The sequence below is a fragment of the Ursus maritimus genome, unplaced genomic scaffold (assembly GCF_017311325.1).
Source record: "Ursus maritimus isolate PB19 unplaced genomic scaffold, ASM1731132v1 scaffold_33, whole genome shotgun sequence".
Lineage (NCBI taxonomy): Eukaryota > Metazoa > Chordata > Mammalia > Carnivora > Ursidae > Ursus > Ursus maritimus.
This window is the reverse complement of record NW_024425897.1, coordinates 3334335-3357023: the sequence shown is the minus strand read 5'-3', so window position 1 is coordinate 3357023 and position 22689 is coordinate 3334335. Positions and strand designations below refer to the sequence as shown.

The 22689-nt window shown below is 54.2% G+C and overlaps 1 protein-coding gene across 3 annotated transcripts in view; it reads left to right on the top strand.

Annotated features, from left to right (window-relative positions):
* The first annotated feature begins 421 nt into the window (after nt 1-421).
* The window catches only part of TXNRD2 (thioredoxin reductase 2), a 46920-nt gene continuing 24652 nt past the window's right edge, over nt 422-22689 (top strand). Inside the window, exons 1-8 of one of the 3 annotated variants that reach the window (XM_040619585.1) lie at nt 422-489; nt 2088-2156; nt 9195-9251; nt 9607-9748; nt 10355-10429; nt 12230-12308; nt 12788-12850; nt 16467-16537. In XM_040619585.1, the coding sequence (XP_040475519.1) occupies nt 483-489; nt 2088-2156; nt 9195-9251; nt 9607-9748; nt 10355-10429; nt 12230-12308; nt 12788-12850; nt 16467-16537 (563 nt within the window). In that variant the 5' untranslated portion in view covers nt 422-482. Of the gene's footprint in view, nt 490-1042; nt 2157-9194; nt 9252-9606; nt 9749-10354; nt 10430-12229; nt 12309-12787; nt 12851-16466; nt 16538-22689 lie in introns of those variants that run through there. The other 2 variants (XM_040619586.1, XM_040619584.1) reach the window with 2 other exon arrangements.

The window sequence follows — 22689 nt, the reverse complement described above, 5'->3', positions numbered from 1 at the left end:
GGTGGCCAGTGTCCCTCTGGACACGCAGCAAAGCCTCTGCTTGCCCGCCCAGGGTAGCACACTGTTCCCTCAGCCTTGCCACACTTGCTGGGAGCAGAAAATTAAAGGACAAGGGCTCAGAACAAAGAGAAGACAGACCTTTCCGGGACTGAGCCCGGAACGAGCGGTGGGGAAGGTGAGTCTGGAAGACTGTCCAGGGCACAGGAGTGGTGTGTCCCGACGTAGCCCCCGCAGAGCAGCAACCAGTTCATCCTTACCGGTCCTTGAGGTACATTGCTGTTCCAAGTGTTTATCCGATCGAGAGGGCTCCTGAGTATGCACAGCAGGCGGGGGTGCTAACTGACAAAGATAAGCTCGCAATCCACTTGGCCAGTTGCTCGCCCTGCCCTCTGCCTGATAGCAGGCGGAGGGGACACAGTGTGGAGCTGGGGACGGTCGGAGCTAGCCGGGACCCTGCTCTGTCAGCAGCATCAGCACCTGCAATGGAAGGTAGGGGTGTTGTCCTGGGCAAAAGCTTCGCGTCCCCCCGCCCCCACCATGGAGCAACAGGAAGGGAGAGGTGCCGCCCTGCCCAGCAGGCACGGGCTCCTCGGGGGCCCAGCAGCTGCTTCTCTCCAACCAGCAGTCTGTCTTCGGTTCTTTGGGCGCATATCAAAGCCACCAGAGTAACTGACAAAGTTTAGGCCTCTTCAAAGCCCCTGAGTTGAATTTGGAATTGGGTCCCCTTTGGACTGGCTGTTTGACAGAGTGTGGCTCCGTTCAGTCCCATGTTTGCCTGTGCACACATCTCAGGGACCCTCAGATGCCGCCTGCTGGACAGAAGCTGGGGTGGGCCTGGCTTTGGGGTGGGTGTGGTGGAGCCCCTCCACCGGGCAGACTGGCAGGAGGCCACCGGCCAAGCATCCCCTAGCTTCATCAGCCGCGAGCAGGGCCGCCTCTAGACTGGAGTGCCTGTGTCCTTGCAGGAGCTCAGGTGCTGGACCCCAGTCTGTGAGCACCTACGAAGCCAAGGTCCCTGAGGGACATGGGACCTCAGGAGTCTTCTCTACAGCCTTGCCCACCAGGAATCAAGATGGCCACAAAAGCAGATACAGTCTTTTCACTTGTCAGGCTCCGGTTGCGCTGGCCTTGGGTGGCAGAGTCTGATTTGATCCCAGGATTGGGTGCTTTGCCCAGGAGCAGTGCTTAGCTCTAGACACGGTGCAGCAGTCAGCGCCCTCCTCTCCCTCCCCACATAGTGATGGTTTTCTATGGTTTCTTCCTTTGCCTACAGGGCGTGGGCCGGTGCTTGGTGCTGGTATCTCAGGCTTGGGCCCTGGGTCAGAGCTCTGACCGGCTGGCCACACCTAAGGACACATCTGCCCCTCACCTACCCCCCCACTCCCTTCCTCACCCCGTCCCCCTTTCTGGCTGTCTCTTGCCTGCCTTCCCTGCCAGCAGTTTGTAGAAGAGGGACAGATAACGTCTTGTGCAGGGCAGGAAAGATCTGGGCACCCCTCTGTGTTGGGTGTGGGAGTGGAACACGCATTGCCTCCGAGGTGACACCATGGGGAGCCCGAAAGGCATTTCAGAGTCCCTTCTGTCCCAGGGCCCACAGGGCACCAGGCCCTCTGAGAGGCCAGGGTGTGCTGCCTGATGCAGGGACTGCTCTTTATTTTTCCTCACTTAGAACAAAAGGTGACTGTTATAACCGAAAGACAGACTCAAGAAAAGTGTTTTAAACCCATGTCTGGCTTAGAACTTTCAGTGAAGTTGAAGTTCAGAGCAGTCCTGCCAGTTAAATCACCTTGTTCTTGACCCGATTGTTGCTACGAAGGTGACTATGCACCTGGGCCAACCTCACCTGCCGTTGCTTAGTTTCGGGATTTGCACCGATGATGGATACCGTGGTTGCCTTCTGCCCTGATGTGTGATGCACTGTCAGCCTGGACCATCGCGGGCTGGGGACTTTGCTCCAACAACACAGATGCCGTACCACATTTAACTGGGCAGAGCTGCTTGCCCTTTGGAAATCATGTGGCACCTTGTGGGATCCATGCCCCAGACTTGTCCTGGCCCTTCCTCTCACCTCTCACTCCTTTCCCCAGCAGGGCGGCAGGACTATGATCTCCTGGTGATTGGCGGGGGATCTGGAGGCCTGGCCTGTGCTAAGGAAGGTATGTATCCTGTGCCCTGTGTCCTGCCAGCGTGGCAGTGCCTTCAAGTTTTGAGGGCCCCTCGAAAGGGCTGTGTTGTTCTCGAAGCTGGGTGGAGATGCACCCTGAGTGGCTATGCAGAGGCCGTTATCTCTGTAGCTGGCCTGCCGGCCTTTGGGTCCTGCATACTGCCTGCGTCACCCCAGGAGCCTTGTCAGTGTGCCCTGCTCCCTGCCACTCTCCGGTTGTCTGCGCAGCACCCAGGAGCCAGGATGGTGGTCTTAGCCTGCCCTCCTGGGCTCCAGCCCCAGGCCACATGGGATCGGCTCCCACCCATCTGACATGTCTCCCACCACCCATGCCTTGCCTGCTTGTGCCGCTCCAGCCCCTCACTGCCTCAGTGTTTTGCAGATGCCTCCCGAAGGTCTTTCTGGCCTTGCTCCGGGCCCTGGCTCTCTGCTTGGCCTGGTCTTCTCTTTTGCCTGCCTGGTTAGCTGCAGGGTTCACTCACCTTCCTTTGGTATTTGCTGCTGAGATGGCCCTCCTTAGAATGACAGCCTCATCCATCTGGTCCCTGTCCCCAGCTCCACTGTCCTCATTCTTAGCCCTGGCACGTCCCGCAGAGGCCACGGTTTGTTCTGCTGTCTGTATCTTACTCTCTCTCCTCAGCCTGGCACCCAGAAGGGCCTGGGCACCGTGGGGTGCTCAGTAAAGATGTGTTGAATGAAAGGGCTGGCCCCAGAGGCATCCAGAGGCCTTGTGTTGCAGTTTGCCACTAGTCTGGGTGGCGAACAGACCCAGCATTTCACTGGGGGCTCTACACTCTGCTGGAGGAGTGCCTGGAGGTCTGCTTGCCTGTCGAAATGATAAGGAGGCAGATGTGGATGAGGGAGGGGGGAAGACAGGGGAGAAATGGGGCCCAAACAAGAGGGAGTCGAGCAGGCACCCTGACCATGAAATTACAGCTCTCTGATGTCAGCTCCTGGGTGTTTAGAATCCCAGTCTGTCGGCATAAAGGAAATTTGCTGTCTACTGCTCTACTCCAAGGGGCCGAGGACGGTGCTGGACCGTGGTGGAGGGCAGGAGCCTGGGAAGTCTCCCAGCTGATATGGGGGCCCCCAGAGGAACATGAGTCCTCATCCCACTGGACCACAGAGCCACCGCAAGAAACAGTGTACTGACAGGCAGCATGTTGTCCCAGCAATGTCCTTCATAGCAGAAGAAAGCCCTGGATGTTGTGTCTACTCCTGTGTCTTATCTCTAGAGACATATCTCCATTACCCCGCAAAAGTTCCCAGGTCTGTCTTTGCCTTCAGCGGCATTCTCGCTGTGGGTGACGGCACTTTTCTACAGCATTATTGAGATATAATTGATGAGAACCATTGGGGCGCCTGGGTGGCACAGCGGTTAAGTGTCTGCCTTCGGCTCAGGGCGTGATCCCGGCATTCAGGGATCGAGCCCCACATCAGGCTCCTCCGCTATGAGCCTGCTTCTTCCTCTCCCACTCCCCCTGCTTGTGTTCCCTCTCTCGCTGGCTGTCTCTATCTCTGTCAAATAAATAAATAAAATCTTTAAAAAAAAAAAAAAAAAGAACCAAACCAGGCATGTTTGAAGTGGACGGCTTGATATGGTTTGACATCTGCACACACCTGCAAAACCAAGTGCCACAGTCAAGCTGGCGAACGTATCCGTCAGCCCCGTATTCGCTTGCTGGGGCAGCTCCGGAGGCCAGAAGTCTGAGATGAAGGTGCCGGCAGGTTTGTTTCTTCCGAGTCCTCTGTCCTTGGCTTGTAGATGGCCGTCATTTCCAGTGTCCTCACAGGGTCTTTCCTCTATGTGTCTACGTCCCAATCTCATCTTTTTATACGCACACCAGTCAGATTGGAATAGGGCCCACCTATATGGTTGTGTTTGAATGTCATCACCTCTATAAAGACCCTGTCTTCAAATAAGGTCACGTTCTTAAGGTTCTGGGGGTTTGGGCTTCAACAAGAATTTGGAGGGGACATGATTCGGCTCATAACAAACCCCAAAGTTAACTCAAACCTTGGGAACACCTTCCTGCTCCCCCCTCCCTGCCGCATCCCCAGACAGCCAGTGATCTGCTTTCTCTCACTGCAGATTAGTTTGCATTTTCTAGCGTTTCGTATAAATGGAACCGTGTAATATGTAATCGTACTTCTCTGGCTGTTTTCACGCAGCCTAATTGTTTTGAGATTCATCTATGATGTTGTGTGTCCAGAGTTTGTCCCTTCCGTCACCGATCAGTATTCCGTTGTGTGCGTACACCGCGTTTTGTCTATTCACCTACAGGTGGACTTCTGGGTTGTTTGCAGTTTGGCGCTACTGCGAACGGTGCTGCTGTGAACTTTTGTGGTTGTGTCTTTGCGTGGATGTATGTTTTCAGTTCTCTTGGATAAATGCCTAAGTAGAGCCGTGAGGTCGTGTAGTATATTTCTTCCTGAGGTATTTTTTTCATTTATTGCCCCAATCTTTTGTAGTTTTCAACATACAGCTTTTGTCAGATTTGTCCCTAAGTGTTTCTTATGTTGTCTAATAGCTTGTTTTGAGATTAAGTCCTGTCCCATACTGTTCATTCACGTGACGTGCATAATTCAGTCGTTTTTAGTATATTCATAGAGTTGTACAACCATCACCACATCAGTCGTAGAAATTGTTATCACTCCCCGAAACTACTCTGTACCCTTTGGCAGCCACTCCTCAGCCCCTCCACCTGTCATCCCAGGCAACTACGACTCTGCTTTCTGTTTCTGTAGATTTGCCTATTCTGGACATTTCAGACAAATACGTGGTCTTTTGTCTTTGTATCTCCCGCTTAGTGTGCTGTTTCCAGTGTTCATCCATGATAGAGCATACGCTGGGACTTTATTTCTTTTAATGGCTGAATATCATTCCACTGCATGGACAGATCGCATTTTATTATCCCCTTGGCCATTGGTGGACATTTGGTTGTTTCCACTTTTTGGCTGTGCTGAATAATGCGGCTGGGAAAACATTGGGTACAAGTATTTGTGTGGACATGTTTTCATTTCTCCTTGGTAGATGTCTAGGAGCAGAATTGCTGAGTGTATGGTTTCACCTTTTGAGGACCTGCTGGACTGTTCTCCAAAGTGGCCGCACCGTTTTGTAGTCCCACCAGCACTGTTGGAGGATTCGAACTTGCCCCTATCCTAGCCAGCATTTGTGGTCTCTTTTTACTGCGGTCATCCTGAGTACGTGTCAAGTGCTACGTCACTGTGGTTGATCCGTGTTTTCCTAATGATTAATGGCAATGGAGCATCTTTTCATGTGTTTATTGGCATTTGCATATCTATGAAGGAATGTCTGTTCAGAAGCTTTGCCTGTTTTTTTTTTTTTTTTTTTTTTAAGATTGTATTCTTTTAAGTGATCTCTGCTGCCAGCATGGAGCTCAAACCCCCAACCCTGGGATCAAGAATCTCACGCTCCCCCATTGGAGCCTGCCAGGTGCCCCAGCTCTGCCCATTTTGAAATTGGGTTATTGGTCTTTTTTTAACTGAGTTACATGAATTCATATACATATGTTCCCTATTCTTACATAACTATAGTCTGGCTACCAGACCCTTATCAGATATGTGATTTGCAAATACCTTCCTCCATTCCATGGATTGTCTTTTCACTTTCCTGATGGTGTTCTTTGCAGCACAAACGTTGTTGATTTTGATGGAAGTCCAGTTTACCTATTGTGTCTTTTGTTGCTACGCTTTTGTTATCTGAGAGACAGTTGTCTAATCCAAGCTCACAAAGATGCATGTCTGTGTCTTCTCCTAAGACTTTTCCAGTTTCAGCCCTGACACTTAAGCCTCTGGTCCACTTTGAGTTCACATAACGAATACGGTGCTAGGTGGTTGCCTTGGGGTTTGCAGAAGACATCTTGAACTTGTCACAGTCTACCTGCAAATGATATGGTCCAGTTCACACATGGTACGAAAACCTTGTGACAGTAGCATGTTTGAGCTTCTCCCTTCCCAGCCTTTATGCCCTGTGGCCATGCCTTTTACCTTGACATGTTATGAGGCCCATCACACATTGTTACATTTTGTCTAAACAGTTACCTTCCAAAAGGATTAAACTAAGGAGAAAAAAAATCTTACAGATCTGCCTGTGTAGTCACCACTTCTGGTGTTCTCTCCTTTGTACAGATCTGAGTTTCCATCTGGCATCATTTTTCTTCTACCCTAAGGATGTCCGTGAACATTTTTTGCGGTATGACTGTAAGAGTAATGAATTCTTTCAGCTTTTGCATGTCTGAAGACACCTTTATCTTGCCTCTATTTTTAAAAGTTGTTTTCTCTGGGAGTGGAGGGCGCCTGGATGACTCAGTCGGTTAAACATCCAGCTCTTGATTTCCGCTCAGGTCATGATCTCAGGGTTGTGGGTTCAGGCTCCGCGTGGGGCTCTGCACTCAGCATGGAGTCTGGTTGGGATTCTCTCTGTCCCTCTCCCTCTGCCCCTCCCCCGCTCAAGCGCACGCATTCTCTCTCTCTCTCAAATAAATGAACAAAATCTTTAAAAATATACGGGGGTGCCTGGGTGGCACAGCGGTTGAGTGTCTGCCTTCGGCTCAGGGCGTGATCCCAGGGTTATGGGATCGAGCCCCACATCAGGCTCCTCCGCTAGGAGGCTGCTTCTTCCTCTCCCACTCCCCCTGCTTGTGTTCCCTCTCTCTCTGGCTGGCTGTCTCTATCTCTGTCAAATAAATAAATAAATAAATCTTTAAAAAATAAATAAATATATATTTTCTCTAGGTGGAGAATTCGAGGTAGATTTTCTTTTTTCCTTTTAGTACTTTAGAGATGTTGCTGTCCTGGCTTCTCACTGCATTATTTCTGATGTCATCTGCTGCCCTTTTATCTCGGTTTTCAGGATTTTCTCTTTTCATTGGTTTTCAGCGATTTGAAGAGGGCGCACCTTGGTGTAGTTCTTAATTATTTTTCTGCTAGAGTTCACCGAGTTTCCTGGGTCTGTGGGTTTATCATTCTCATCAGGTTGTGAGAATTTTCAGCCATTATGTCTTCAGAGAATTTTCCCATCCTTCCTCTCCTTCACTTTTGGAGACTTTAATCACACATATATCAGGTTGCTCAGAGTTTCCCCTCAGCTCATGGGCGTTCTCTTCAATTTGGAGGGTTTCTATTCCTATGTTTCCAAATTCACTAATAAAAGATCTGCCCTATCTAATCTACCATTAATCCCATGTGATGTATTTTTCGTGTCTTGTATTGTAATTTCATCTCTATAGATTCAACTTAGGTCCTATCTTGTATCTTCCATGTTGCTCCTTAACTTTCTGAATATTACAGTTAAAATACTCGTTTTACTTCTTTTCTGCTAATTCTGTGTCAGTGCTTGGTCATTTTCTGTTGACTGATTATTTCTGTCTTGTGGCTTATCTTTTGCCAGTCCTTTGCATGCCTGGCCATTTTTGAATTCCAGACACTTTGAACTTTCCCTTGCTGGCTTCTGGATAATCTGAGATTCCTAGGTACATTTGGACCCTGTTCTGAGAGGCAGGGAAGAGAGTTTGATTCTTTTGCATCCTCAGGATTTGTTCAGTGGGCCTGGAGCTGTGCCCAGTCATTCTCAGCGACTGGGGTCTGACCTTAATACATACCCAGCTCCCCAGGAATTATGTGTTTTCTCCAGTCTGGTTTCCCAGCCCTGCACGAGCACTGTCTCCTCTAGACTTTCTGAATGGTTCTTTCCTGGCCTCAGGTGGTTTCCTCACACACATGCACTGATCAGCTGTCTGGGGTTCTGTGCAGCTCTCTCCTCTCTGGTCCTCTGTCCCAGGAGCTCTGGTTGCCTCAGTCTCCCCAGGCTCCCAGCCCTTCTCCTTGGCCAGGGTGTCCAGTGGACTCTGCCTGGGCCCCCTCCCCATGCTGCATCACCTTGTTTCCTGTCTTCCAAGAATCACTCTCCTTGGTCTTCTGATGTTCAGTTTCTTGAAAGTATTATTTTATGTATTCCCTCTGGATTTTTGGTTGTCTCGGGTGCAAGGATAAATCTGGTCCCTGTTGCTCCATTGTGGTCAGCTGTGGGAGACAGACACTGGCATGTTTGAAGAGTCTCCTTGGCTGGAGTTTTTAAAACAAGCACTGCAATCCCATTGTTGGTCAGTCGAGCAAAATGGGTTTTTACGTGAAGGCTTCTAAAACTTTGTTCTGATCTTGGTTGATAGCCATGAATCGAGTGCGTTCTGTAGTATGTCAGACACTCATGGGTCATGATGTTTAAGTTGGGCATGCCCTCAGGAGCGGTCAATTCCAGAGCCCAGGTTGGAGTGCAGCTCCCCAGACAAGCCAAGGGGAAGCCCCGTGATTAGCCCTGGCTAATTGGTGACGGCGTCAGCACCTGGGACTCGTGGCCCGGGAGGAACCGGTGACAGCCAGTGGGGGAGGCCAGGAGACTCCAGGCAGGAGGTGCAGTTTGGATCCCAGGTCTCCCTCCCCCTTTGGGGGCTCGCTGACCCTGAACCTGCCGTCTGACTTCAGAACTTCCGATTCCTCACCTGAGAATGAGGCAGCAAAGGCCCACAAGAGTAGACCTTGGGTGGGAGGCCCCCCTGATGTCCGGTGGGGAACAAAGGAGGTGAGCGAGTCCCCTGGAAGGTCTTGGGGAGAGAGCCAGGGAAGCTCCGAGCCTGGGGCCTCTCTCGGGGAGTGGGTGTTCCTGTGATGCCTGCTGGTACGCACCAGGTGGGCGCTGGGCTCACGCTGAATGTTTGGGCTGGAACCGGGTGCGGCAGGAGTCTGGGGAGGGCTGGGCACTGGGCCGCTGCAGTGGGCTTGTGAAGGGGGTGGGCGTCGCGCTAGGTCTGGCACTGTGGTGGTTGGGATGAAGGCTGCAGTCAAGAAGAGGCCTGAGGGTTCCCACCTGTGGGCCGCACAGCTGTGTGGTGGCGGACAGGTGGGGAGACCGGGTGCAGAGCTGGTGGGCAGCTCCTTCCTTGCCCTTGTCTGATCCTCAGCCCCAGCCCCAAAGCAGTTCCCCAGCTGCCCACTGCTCTTGTCGTTCTAGCCGCTCAGCTGGGAAAGAAGGTGGCCGTGGTCGACTACGTGGAGCCTTCCCCCCGAGGTAGGTAGGCCCGGACGGGAGCCGTCTGTCCTGGGGGAGCAGGAGGGTGGGGGCCTGGTTCACATACGGGGGCGGTGGCTGAACCCAGAGCCATTCACCACTGCTGGCCAGGATCTCTGGCGAGTGTCCTCCTTGGCAAGTCAGCCGCCATTGCTTTTAAGTTGTTCATTCTTCTTTAAAGACAACTCTGACTGCAATTATAGAGAGTAAATTCCCAGGGCAGGGTTCACCAGGAGCGTGCTTGAGTTACAAAGGACAACTTAAAGGACTCTTACAGTACCCACAACCGTAGAGGAACAGGAGAGCCTTCCGTCCCCTGAATATAAATCTAAACATGCTCTTCCTGACGTGCCAGGTACCCGGTGGGGCCTCGGCGGCACGTGTGTGAATGTTGGCTGCATCCCCAAGAAGCTGATGCACCAGGCAGCGCTGCTGGGGGGCATGATCCAAGATGCCCCCCACTACGGCTGGGCCGTCCAGCCGGTCCTGCATGACTGGTGAGGAGCCCCCCACTCCCAGCACTTCTGTGCTCCTGGGGCGGGGGTTACTGCCCCATTAACCCTCACAGGAGCGAGCTACCACACAGGGGCACTCACCCGGGGGCGACGCCCTCCCCAACCTTCAGCCAAGTCTGGAGACATTTTTGGTTATCACCACTGTCGGGGTGGGGGGCTGCCGCATCTGCTGGGTTGCTGCGAAAGGTCCTGTGCTGCACAGGACACCCTCAGAAAGGACAGTCTGGCCCCAGAGGCCACTAGTGCAGGCCGAGAAACCGATTGAACTTCCGCAAGTAGCATGTGGTCTGCTCTGAGCGGCACACAGGCCCCTCTGTGGGTCTCAGATGACATAGACTCAGGGCCACTGCTGTGTCCTGATGGCTGTGGCCCAAAGCCCCCGTTTTCCCTGAGGCCCAAGGCCCACAGCCCCAGACCCGGGACAGAGACAGTGGCCGTGGGCGTAGATGTCGCGTTTTCCCACCGTTAGAATCCCCTTGTTTCTTGGGATTTCTGCTGACTCGCTGTTGGCATCTTCTCATCTGTTGTGGGACTCTGCAGTTCATGCTTCTGTGGTGGTTTCTAACGTGTCTCGTTGTGTGTGAACAGGAGGACGATGGCAGAGGCCGTGCAGAACTACGTGAAGTCCCTGAATTGGGGTCACCGGGTCCAGCTGCAGGACAGGTACTGAGGCCTCGCGCGGCCGCCCCCCCCCCGCCCCCTGCCCTCTCCGGGGACATTTCCTCCCTCAGCAGGCGCTTTCTCATCAGAGGCTCGGCAGTGATAAGAGGACAAGTCCCTGCCATGGGGTGGGGTGTACACACGAGGCATGGACGGGGTGAAGGCCCTGGGAACGGAGGGCCGCCCGGCAAGCGGGCGCCCGCAGAGCCTGGAGTAGCGTGGAGTGAGGGGCGTGTTGGCGGGACAGCCGGAGCCTGGCTGTGCACCAGGGAGGAGGCATGCTCGGGGCTGGCCCTGGAGAGGCCAAGGGCCAGAATGTGGGGGCACGGAGAGGGCCATCCCAGTGGCCAGCGCCTTCCTTGAGGCAGGTGACCTTTCTCCTGTCAGGGCCGACCACAGTGTTGCGGAAAGAGCCCAGTGAGCCCCGTGTTGCTGCTGCAGAGGCACCACCCTGTGAAGCCCCACACCTCACCCCTCATCTCCAGGCTCCCGCACCCTGAACCTCACACCTGCTGGCTCTCTGGGCATGCATGGAGGCACCTGGTGTTGTCTGCTGAAGCGAATGTCCAACATAATCATTCCAGCCTGAAACCTCCAGGTCCCATCAGTCCTTTGGGGTCCCCCAGCCTGGATGCCGACGCTTCCTCCCACGAAAGCATCCTCCCTGAGGGGCCGCTACCAGGAGAAGTGCCCAAAACTGCACTGGGCTCTGGCTAGGCTTTGCTCCTGGCCCCGTAGTTCTGCCCTTTGCCCATGCAGGTCATGGAGGAGACAGTGTGCCCTCAGAGGCCTGGGGGCTCTCATCTGAGCACTATTTGCTTGGCTCCCAGGAGTCTTCCAGGGACTGTACAATAGGCAGCTGTTCCATGCCCATGAAACCCATGACAACTGAGCCAGGAAAGCTGGCCCGCCTGCCCATCCTGGGCATCCCCAGGGGTCCCCCCTCAGGGAGCTAAGCGGCATCCTGTCATTTTTCTTCTGTGTGGGGCTCAGGATTCCCCCGTGCAGTTTGCTAGAAGCATAGAGCTCTGTCGTCCTTCCTGCTGGCCCCAGGCAGCTCCCAGGCAGGTGCCAAACAGGCCCGATCCCAAGCTCACTCTAGAGGTGCCCACAGAAGGAAGCCAGTGTGGGACTTGTATCTGCATCCTCTGGCTGTTACTGGGCCGTGGGGGTGAGTGAGGACTTGGTTCTTACAGCTCAGGTGGCATATGGAGGCGCAGGGCTCGACTGTGGGGAGAATGTGAAGTCAGGGAGGTGGTGAAGCCTTACCAAAGGCACCAGGAACCCACCACTACAGAGTGGCCTTCGTTATTAGAAGGTGTGGGTTGTTTCTGCACACCATGCACCCGACCATCTGTCCTCGTCGTACCTGTTTTCCAGCCTTCCTGTCCCCTAAAGGCAGGACTGATGCCTATCCTCCCTTGTCAGCGGGAGATTGGTCATTTGGGTGGCAGGGGTAACTGGGTGCATGCAGGGGCTTCTGCTCCCTGCTAGAATGTGCCCAGGTGACAAGGATGGACCCTGGGGAGGCCCAGCCACTTCTGTCATCACACACCGGGCTGTACTTGGGCTCTTAGGGCCATCGCGAGTTGGCTTCTGTCCTCGCGGTTCCAGGGATCCGTGGCCCTCCTCCCCCTGCACACTTCCCAGTGCCACTCTCCACTTGCCCTTTGCCCCATCTGGGTTGGGGGCAGGAGGCTGTGGGCCCAAGCTCGCCTTTTAGCCATCTGCTCCCTCTTTAATCCCCTAGGTGATGCTTAATTTGCAGAGGAAATATTTGACAATCTTATTTTCATTTTGCAGAAAAGTCAAGTACTTTAACATCAAGGCCAGCTTTGTCAATGAGCACACGGTTTGCGGTGTCGCTAAAGATGGGAAAGAGGTGAGTGCCCAGCTCTCCCAAGTGGCTCGTCTCAGGGGGGTCCTGACCCTTCCAAGGACTCCGGCTTTGTTTGACCTCAGTGCTGTTCTCCGTAACAAGCGTTGCTGGAATCGACTGCAGGTCCCTCTGAGCCTGTTGTGATTCTTTACAAACGATGAAACGCGTCACTGAAATGCACGGGGTGCCAGGCTGCCCGCTGCGCCAGGCGACAGGGTGGGTGATCATACCCTCGCAGAGTTTTGTGGGGATCGAAGGATGAGGCACCTGCAGGGTGCTCTGTAAACCACGGGGTGCTTGGAGTTAGGATGTCTCCCTGCCCTCTTCTGCTGGGCCCCCTCCTGGCTCGAGGACCCTCGATAGGCTCCCAGCTCCAAGGGACCTCTGAGCTGCTGGCCGGAGGGTCCACACTGCAGGGCGTGGGTCTCTGCCGGGAGCCAGTGCGGACCTGCCTGACCACAGCTTCCTCGGTTTATTCTCAGACTCTGCTTTCGGCTGAGCACATCGTCATTGCTACTGGAGGACGGCCGAAATACCCCACCCACGTGAGTGTCCCCAGAACACAGTCTTGCCTTGCACCCCGGGCACGTTCACGGCCCCCCAGCTCACACTTCCCACACTAGCAGCACCCCCACTCTTTCTTTTCTTAAAAAAAAAAAAGTTTTTTTCTATATTCATTCTGGTCACTTTCTAACGCTCTCTCCACTCCGTTCTACGGAAGCAGGCCGGCAGGGACCCCCCCACCTCCCCTCGCTCTTCAGGTGGCTCTGGGACATCCCTGCCCCTGGTCTCCTTTATCTCTCTCTGCTGGTTCTTCCTTTTCTCCTCAGCCTCAAGGTGTTGGAACATCCGGGACTTAAAACCTCTTCTTCCTGCCCCCACCCCAAATCACGACATAAGATTCTCATACCATAAAATGCACCCTTTTAAAGGGTACAATTCAGGGAGTTTTAGTGTGTTCACAGAGTTGTGCAAGCGTCAGTCTCCACTACCTAATTCCAGAACATTTTCATGCCCGAAATGAAGTCCTATCCCGTGAGTGGTCACTGCCGTTGCCGGCTCCCCAGCCCCTGGCGACCTCTAGTCTGTTTTCCGTCTCTGTGGACTTGGCCGTTCTGGGTGCTTCACATAAGTGAAATCAGACAACGTGTGGCCTTTGTGCCTGGCTTCCTGCACTCACAGAAGGTTGTCGAGTTTCATCCACGCGGAAGCCTGTGCCAGAGCTTCACTCCTTTTTATGCCTGAATAATGAGCCATTGTGTGGCTGGACCCTATTTTGTTTGTCCACTTGTCCGTCGATGGACATCTGAGTTGTTTGCACTTCGAGCTCTTGTGAATAATGCTGCTGTGAACATCTGTGCGGTAGCTTTCTGTGGACGTAGTTGACAGGTCATAGGGTAACGCCGTTTTTAACCTTTTGAAGAGCCAGCAGCCTGTTGTCCAAAGCGGCTGCACATTTTATGTACCCCCCAACCCCCCGATAACATGTGAAGGTCGTGCTTTCCTGGTTCTTTATGTTTCAGAAATGTTTGTTGTTATTGAGAAGGGAATATTTCAAACAAAGTAATGTGTTAACTCTGGAAATCAGAATCTCTCTCCACCGTAGGATTTTGTTTATTGCCGTCGTATGTCAGGCGGTTTTCTGAAGCGATTTTGTAAAGTCTATATTCTTTATCAGGGGAGGCCACTGAGGTCTCTGCTCCACTGGCTTAGTGGTCAGCTAGTAATGAGACAGAGATTTCCTGAAACGCTTGGAGAAATGGCCCAGTCCTTGCTGACAGATTCTGCAGGCATTTGGGGACATGGTTTGGGCAGTCAGCCAGGCGCCAGAAACTCTGCCTTAGCCCTCACTTCCTGCCTGTGTTGGGCCTCGAGGTCAGCCGGAGGTGAGAGCTCAGGTTGCCTCAGGCCTTTCCCAGGTGTGTGCGCAGTCCAGGGCCTACACCTGGCCTTCTAGGTCCCCAGGAATATGCAGGAGCTTTTCAAAGCCCCCATGGACAGCTCGCTCCTTGGCTTTTCCTTTTAAGCTCTTGCGTGGTGTGTTGTTTGCTTCAGCTGATATCCATTGCCTCAGGCAGCTGTGACATCAGTCACTGGGCAGATCCTCCCCTGAGAGAGGCTTCTGGCCCTGGGCCAGGTCAAACGAGGTTGAAGACAAGCCTTTCGAGTGGGGTCTTCCGGGGAAGCCCCAGCCAGGTCCATCGATGACTGTTTCTTGGGAAGGAGCTTTGCAAAGGCTCTGGCTTGGCTTGGCTCTGCTCTGCTCTCCCTGGTATGTTTTTTAAGTTGCTCATCATTGCTCAAGGTTGCCACTGTGCTGAGGGATGGGGCTAGAGTCTGTTACCACTCCACAAAGCTCACCGCCATTCTTACCAAGTTTCAGCCATTTTTCTTGCCTAAATATTCCCTGTGTTGCGCAAGCTTTTGCTTAATTTCCAGAGTTCTCAAAAAGTTCAGTCTGTTTTTGCTACTTGTCTGGCTGTTTTTATGGAAGGGTGAACATTGGGAGGTCCTCGCCTCACGTTTTTTTGCCAGCATCCCCTCCTGGCCGGTCTTCTGTGAGGGCGCTTCTCTGCCCTCACTCCCACGAGGCAGGTGGAGCTAAGGAAGGGGCCGTACAGTCAAAGTAGTGGAGAGGGGGATGGGAGGCAGGAGAGGGGGATGGGAGGCAGGAGAGGGGGATGGGAGGCAGGAGAGGGGGATGGGAGGCAGGAAGGGGCTTGGCCGAGGCCACATCCCCGTGGGTCTCCCAGGGGTCCTGGGAAGCAGATGGCACAGGCCGGAGCCTCCACATGGGCTGCAGCAAAGTGCGTGAGGCCCACAGACTCCCTGGGCCTGGAGGCCACTTCCGCCTCCTAGTTACACCGACAGAGCACAGACGGAGCAGATGGAGGAAGAACAAGGGACTGGTTCTGTTTCTCTTCAGATGCCTAAGTCCCAAACCTCCACCTTCGCTTCTGAAATGGGGAGCAGAGGGGGCATGGGGGAAAATGCACGCCTCCAGTCCTCAGAGGAACACCATGCCTCCCTCCAGCTGTCAGGCCCGCAACAGCAGCCTCCGGAGGGGACAGGTGGCTGTGCACAGAGGTGGCCCTTGGGCAGGTTACATGGCTCTGTGGGGTGGTGTGGTGCTGTTGTTCAAGGTCTGCCAACAGACAGAGGAAAGGTGAGTGACCGTTAGTGACCCCTCACCCTTCAGCCAGACCAACGTTGGTTCTGCGTAAAGCCCCTGAAGGCCGCAGTCAGCTCCCAGGAGCTGGGCGGTCATCTGGGGCAGACCTACATATGTGCCAGTGCCAGGTTGCCCTGCAGTGGTGACAGGCCTGGCCCCAGCCTGCTGGGCCTCAGCTAGGCGACTGCCATGAATGGGATAGAGCAGGAGCTGTCTGGCCCAGGGGGAGGCAGCTCAGTGGCTCCTCTGCTGTCCCACCACCCATCCCACCACCGCCTGCGTGGGTGTCTGCCAAGACTCGCGCGTGTTTTAGTCCCTTTGATTTCTAGACCTTTTGGTTTTCTTTACACAAACCCGAGAAATTCCTGACTTTATTTTTATTGCCAATTGGAATCATAAACTGTTTGCAGTCCGCTTCCTCTCCACCAGCACATCTTACTCCTCCTACCCTCATGGACCACTGAGAGGTCGCTGGTCCTTGTGTCTCCCCCACCTGCGTAGCAGCCCCTCCTAAGGCTCCGCTGGGATACAGGGGCGTCTACAATTCCTGGGCTCCCTCAAGGGTGCCCAGGAGCGTCCAGTCTTCAGCCCAGTGCCCTTGGGGCCAGCCTGCCCCTCCACGCCCTGCATCACTCTGCTCCCCACCTGCCTTCCCTCAGCCCAGCGTCTGGATCAAGGGGAAGGCCCTGGAGAGCAGGGAGGAAAAGCTGTGGGCCATGCGCCGGCTCCCCAACCACCTTGCACAGCCAAGGAGTGCTAGGTGCTTTGCCCGGAAGACAGATGGTGCACCAAGTCAGAGAGAGCCAGGTCACCTGTCCCTAGAGGCCACAACCTGAACAACAGTGTGTGGAGGAGGGAAGGGCACCCATGGGTGGGCTGGGGTGGTTCTGGTTGAGTTTTGTCTACAAAATGGTCATCTTCTTTGGGGGAAGTCTCTGGGGACAGGCCAAGAGATGCTCTTCTCACGTTGATCCTTTTTTTTTGGATAGATCGAAGGTGCCTTGGAATATGGAATTACAAGTGACGACATCTTCTGGCTGAAGGAATCCCCTGGAAAAACGTAAGACCCAATGTGTACCTTAATGGAGATCCTCTTTCATTCACTGTTGCAAACATGAGAGCCATTCAGAACCACATGTTGGTCCTCTCTCCCTAGTGTATTCTTCCCTGTCTACGTGAAAGAAGGACAGGGAGCCCGGTGCTTGCGCCCCTTGCTGGGGCTCTTGACTGTCTTGGAAGTGATGACCCGTGTTTTTCAAACAGGGTTCCGGAAGCCCCGGGCTTCCAGTGGGTCCCTTCAGAGACATCACAGAGGGAAGATATTCAAGGAGGAGAAAGTAAGGCAGGTCCTCAGGGAAAGCCCTTGGCCTCTCTTGCAGGTCTTGATTAAACATCCCCTTTCCTCTAGTTTGAACCTTGGGCTTCCCTGAAATGCAGTGAAGGCTCCAAAGTTCTCAGCATCTGTAGCCCAGGAAGTGAGACGTGCAGTGTGTGAGCGGTTTTACGCTCCCTGAGCGGGTGTTCATACACTAAACGCATTTCCTGCGCCCACAGAGCAGCCTGTTGGGTTCCGGGTCCAGACAGGTCCTGTGAGTGGCGTCTGGGGGACTCCATGCTCGCAGGGCCTGGAAGGGCCACCAGAGGGCAGCAGAGTCTTGGTCGTCAGTGGCTCTCCGCTGCCTTGGGACTTGGCGTTTGAGAAAATATGGGTGGAAAAGTGTGCCAGGGCGGATGGGCGTGTGTGCACAAGTGTACATGTAGGGGAGTGTGTGTGAATGGGCACACGTGTGCTCTCCCACTTCATGAGGCATCTCTGGTCGGGGCTGGGGCTTGATTCCCTTGAATGGATGTGGTGTAGTTTATCTTTCCAAGACTCCCGAGCATCTCACTGGGCTTTTTGTCGACGTTATGAAATGCTGCAGTGAAAACCTTTGCTGTGCATCTGATCTGCTGTCATGATGCTTCTTATGTGCTCTGTATACCTATCGGGGGTTTCTTACAAGCAGAGAACCTGGGTCCAGGGCTTCACACGTCTTGCTCGCAGGTATTCCCTGCCGGTGGGCTGCCCCTGTTCCAGGAGCACTTTTGCCTGCTCCCCTCTTCCTCCTAACTGGGCCGGGCCATCGGCTTTTTCATGAGCTGTAAAACAGGAAGGAGCCTCTCCTCCTGCTCCCGGGGGCTGAACGCCAGTTGTTCCTGCCCAAGGCATGTGTGGGCCCTCCAGGGACTGTGGTCAAAGCTCACGCAGGCTTGGATCCCTCTGTCACGTTCCACCCGCTCCCCAGGCTGTGCTTTCTCTTTTACTCGGTGGTATTATTTCCTACAGAAGTTTGTAATTTTCAGGCTGTGACACTGATCACTTTTTTCCTCTATGCTGAACTTTCTGGGTTCTCTGCTAATCGTCACACGTGACCCGATTCTGTTCGTGCTTTCTACTTCCAGTCATCGTTTTGTGCAGTTACGAGCCATTGAAAACCGAGTGTGTCTGTGAATGCGTGAGTGTGTGTGAGCGAGTGTGTGTGTGTTGTCGGCCTGGTCCGTGGCGTGGCCCACTTTCTCTCTGGGTTTTCTTTTTTCTTATCTGTTCTTATCTTCCAGCTGGTTCGCGTACTAGGGCTGTGATCCCAGGCCATTCCTGTTGCACATTTTCTCGGCTTGTCATGTCATTTCACTTGAGTGATATACAAATGGTTTTTTTGAAAAATTTTTTTAACCTACCTTAGATCTCTTTTTACCCTTAATGGCTTTTAGATTTATTGCATGTTCAGGAAGGCCTGCTCCACCCCCAAGATTGTTTTTGAAAAACAGTCCCTGTATTTTCCCTTAGAGCTTCCACAGGTTGGGTTTTCCTTTGCGTCCTTGGGGTGTTTGCGGTTCATCTTTGGCATGGTGTGGTATGGTGTGTCATGACACGTGGTGTGGCATGTCGTGGTGTGGCATGGAGTGACGCGGTGGGGGCTGGGCTGCCAGGGTTCTGGTGTCACTGACCAGCAGCCCCACGAGCCAGTCTGAAAGCTCAGTCTCTGAGTGGAGTCCAGTCCTGCTCTGGCTTCTGACTCCGGCTTTCCTCTATCAGTGGCACAAGGACCGGGCACCGGCTTCAGATCTTCTTAGTTTTCTTTTGCACTGATTCTTCTGGGTGGAACATAGCCTTGCTTTGCCAGTCTCTCCATAGTGCTTCTCCGACCCGTGGTGCAGACGGCCTTGAATGTGCAGCTGCCTCGGAGGCCAGCTCGCTGCCGGAGCTTGGGTCCTGTCTGAGGCCCCCATGCATTTCGGTCATCTCGGCCTGTAACCCAAGGCCAGCATTTTCTGAATCCCGGTCTTTTGTCAAATTAGTTCCTATGTATTCTTTTGTTCCCGTTGTTTGCTACTTTCCCATTGCGCTTTAAAGGTAGCGTCTCAGTGTCCAGGAAGGGGTCAGTTTCTAGTGATTGTCTCTCTAGCCACTGCTCACGGGAGGCCCAGGAGCGCTGGGTGCCACCCGTGCTCAGCGCGGTGGCCCCGGGCCTGGGCCCCTCCTCCGCGACCGTGTGCCGGGGCAGCGGCCTGCTCAGCCGGGAAGACACCACCCCAGATCTTTTGGTCAGGAAAGAAAGTGCTGTGTTTATTTTCTTCAGAAAAAAAACATTTAGAAGATTTTTTTTTTTTTAAAAAAAAAAGCTCTTTCGTTTAGAAGGAATCTAGGTATGTTATTGTTTAAGAAAAAAAAGTGTTTGCAATGTATCAGTCACCCGTTTCGTTCTGAGCATGATTTATGTGAGGAAATGGTTTTTTTTAAAAATTAAGCTGGAGATATATCCCTGTACGATGCTTCTGTGAAAATGCGGCTTTTGTCCGGTGCTGTTAATGCAAGTTGTAACAGTGTGATATGGGAGTCAGTGTTTACATGCTGCATTCCTCTGCCGCAGTCAAAATAAGCCCGGAGGGTCTACAGTAGCATTTCTGTATTTTATCAGCTTGGGCTGGGGCTGAGGGGGAGGCCTCCACTCACACTTGGAGGGGCTGTTTCTGCCAGATTTATTTGCCTTATAAATATTCCCTGTGTTTATTTTAACTCGCCTTTAAAATGGAGCTGAAATTAATATGGACCTGAGGGCTGCCCCCGGCCCTGTAGTGCCTCCCGCAGCCGGGCGGGGCATCGCTGCTCCGTCCCATCAGGAGGTGCAGCCGGTGGCCGACGGCACCCAACAAGCTGGCCTCTGCCTGCAGTGCGTGCAGGCCCCACCGGCCAGCTCCTCGCGACCCTTCGGAGGCTCCGCATGGGCACAGCCAGCCCTGCGTCCCTTGTGCGTTCTGCGGAATGCACAGGGCCTTCCTCCCTCCATCCCTCCCATGACGGGACACGGGCAGCATCCAAGACCTTTCAGGGTGCATCCGAGTGGGGCACAGTGACCAGGAGCCCTCAGTGGGGCCTGCAGCCCTCCAGGCTCCCGGGGTTGTCTTACGCCTTTGTTCCCTCAAAGCATGGAACCCGGTGGCCACAGAGGTGTTCAGCCTCAGGGACGTGTGAGGAGCCTCCCTGTTCTCCTTTGCTCGAATCCAGGTCTGGGGAGCCCAGGGCTAGACAGATGGCAGAGAGGGGATGATGAAGCCCAAGCCCAGTTGGCGGGAAGAATAAAACAGCCTTCATGACACAGCTGGGTGCCTGGCTTGGCACCCCGGAGGTAACAGGTCCGCCTGTTAGAAACCTCCGCCGTAGGCAGCGTGAGCTCCCAAGTCTGCGAGCAGGGCCCTCTGAGGCCAGGCCAGGGCCAGGGGGAGCCCTGGTGGCCCAGACCCTCAGAACCACACCCTCAGCCTGAAGTGGGACCATGAGATTGGCATCTACTCAGCCCCGGCCACCCGAATGCCAGCTTTGCGTCTGGCTTGTTGGCATTTCCGCTGTCCTCACTTCTTCCGTTTTCTGTGTAAATCCAGGGCAGGTTGAAGAAGTGAGGAGGATTCTAGGGGAAGGACAGGGTTCCCTTGGCAAGTAGCAGGAGCCCCTTTGGAAGGACCGGTCAGGGGGATAATGGTCACTTCAAGAAACTGTCCACCACCAGGGGAGGAAATGGGGGTGCAGAGGGAGTGCGCTGCCCTGTGTGGGGAGGCTGAGAGATGGAGTGCAGCCCTGCCTGTCCCAGATGTCCAGCCCAGCAACTCCTGGCAGGTGGAGGGAGGGTGGAAGGGGGAAAGGTGGGCTGACTCCCCACAGTGACTTGAAGGAGGCAGGCACTGGGGTATCTAGCTCCACCTCTGATCCCACAGCCTGGTGATCTTGGCTCACTCAGCTGGAGGGCCACCTCCCCTTCCAGGCCTTCTGGACCTGGGCATCCTGGCTGGGACTTGGGTGGGGCCTTCCAGCCTGCCCTGGGCCAACATCCTCAGGTCCCCACACTCTGCAACTGTCCAGATGCTGGTCACTCTGCTCCACACCCGCTCGGCTCCCTGGCCCAGCTGGTCAGCACTCCTGCCTGCAGTTCATTCCAGGTCTACAGGCCAGCTCTCTGCACAGCTGGGCTCTGAGTGGGCAGCTCTGGGGTGACCCCAGTGCCATCACCGTTCTCTGATGGCAGAGGACTTGAATGAGACTGAAGCCACCTAGGGGCAGCTCTTCCCCCACATTGGCCTGACACACCACTGAGTTGCCATTTCCAGGTGACAGCCCGGACCCTGCTGTTCCCACTCGCCGGCCCAGGACTGTCCTCTCTGCCACAGCTGCACAGCCTGGCCCTCTGTCCTTGGGGACCAGGGCTCTGTGAGGCAGGGTATTTTTGTAACTCAGGCTGATTTAACACTGCCTGTCAGAGTTGGTCCTAGAAGCAGCTTTTTTTGACCCTTATTTTGAGTCTGGAAGCTGACTAGGTATTGTGATCATTTTTCTCTTTCCATGAGCGCAAAAGGGAAGGATATAAATTTTATCATGCAAAGAACCACAGCCGTTTGGTTAGGAAAACTCACTGCTGTGAATTTTCTCATTTCCTGCTTAACGCCCATGTTTATTTGGTGTGACACCTCGTGTCCGGCGAAAGGGAGACCGGCTATCTGCCCAAGACTTGGCTACCAGCCTTAAAGCCCCGCTGACCATCTCCATGGTGTGTCCCTGTGGCTAAGACATACTGGGCCCAGGGGCTGAGGAAGACAGCTCCTCGGGGTGGCATTGCTGTGAGGCCAGAACAGAGAGGCTCTGGCTGGGCGGAGGTGGGCCCAGTGTCGGACCCCGATGGGTGGCATGGGGCTGGCAGATCCCAGGCAGGCCCGGAGCCAGCCCCCACTGGGAAGGAGGCCTTGGGGCCCCCCACCCTCCCTGCTGCCTCCCTGGGGCACCTGAGCTCGGCAGCCCGCTTGGCATTTCCTGCACTGGCGGGGCTGCCAAGGAGCCAGGTGCCTGCCGTGAGGCCCTCACTTTGTGTGGGTGTTCCCCTTGGGGAGCGGATCAGGGGCCTTCAAACTCGAGAGGCAGGTGGAGGGCTCTTTAAGCTGGGGCCTCATGGGTCTGAATTAAGGCTTTTGTTTCTGCTTCCTCCCCCATTCAGATTTTGAACAAGAAAGTCTGCCCTGTGATTAGGCTAATCCCACGGTAGTTATAGCTTCGCATGAAATGTTTGCACACCGAAGGGCACAGAGAGTGGAGCTGCCCAGAACACATGTGCAATTGCATCAGGGCCTCCCGGGATGTCGGGCGGCGACTGCCCGCGTGGGCTGATGCCCTTGTGTCCAGGCCTCTTAACGTAGTGACAAGGCGAGTGTTTCCATCCCTCAGAGGCTCACTTGGGCCCTTCCCCCAGATCCGACAAGCTGGTCCTGACTTCCGCTGCTGCCAGCACCCCTGTCCTCCTATGGCTGGCCAGGGCTGGCATTGGTCCCTGCACCCTGGCAGCCGGCTTCAGCCCCATTGTTCCCAGGCCCCCTTCCTGGCCAGGGGTCCCTTCAGCGGCCAGAGGAACTTGTCTGCAGTTTCAAAGCTACCAGTAAAAACAAAACAAAGCCCCTCTTCTGGCCCCCCTACCCCTCGTGATCTGGAGGCTCCGGGGTCTGTCCGGTTTTACTTTGGGATTTTCCCACTTCAGCTCGTTGGAAGGGAGTTCTCTGAGCTCTTGGATTCTGCATTCTGCAAAGAATGTGATTATTTGATAAATTGGGGGCAGGGATGGAGTGAAAACCAATATTTTGATAATCCTTGATCACAAAGACAAGAAGCGACCCCAAATTACCTTCAAGCAGGCAGGA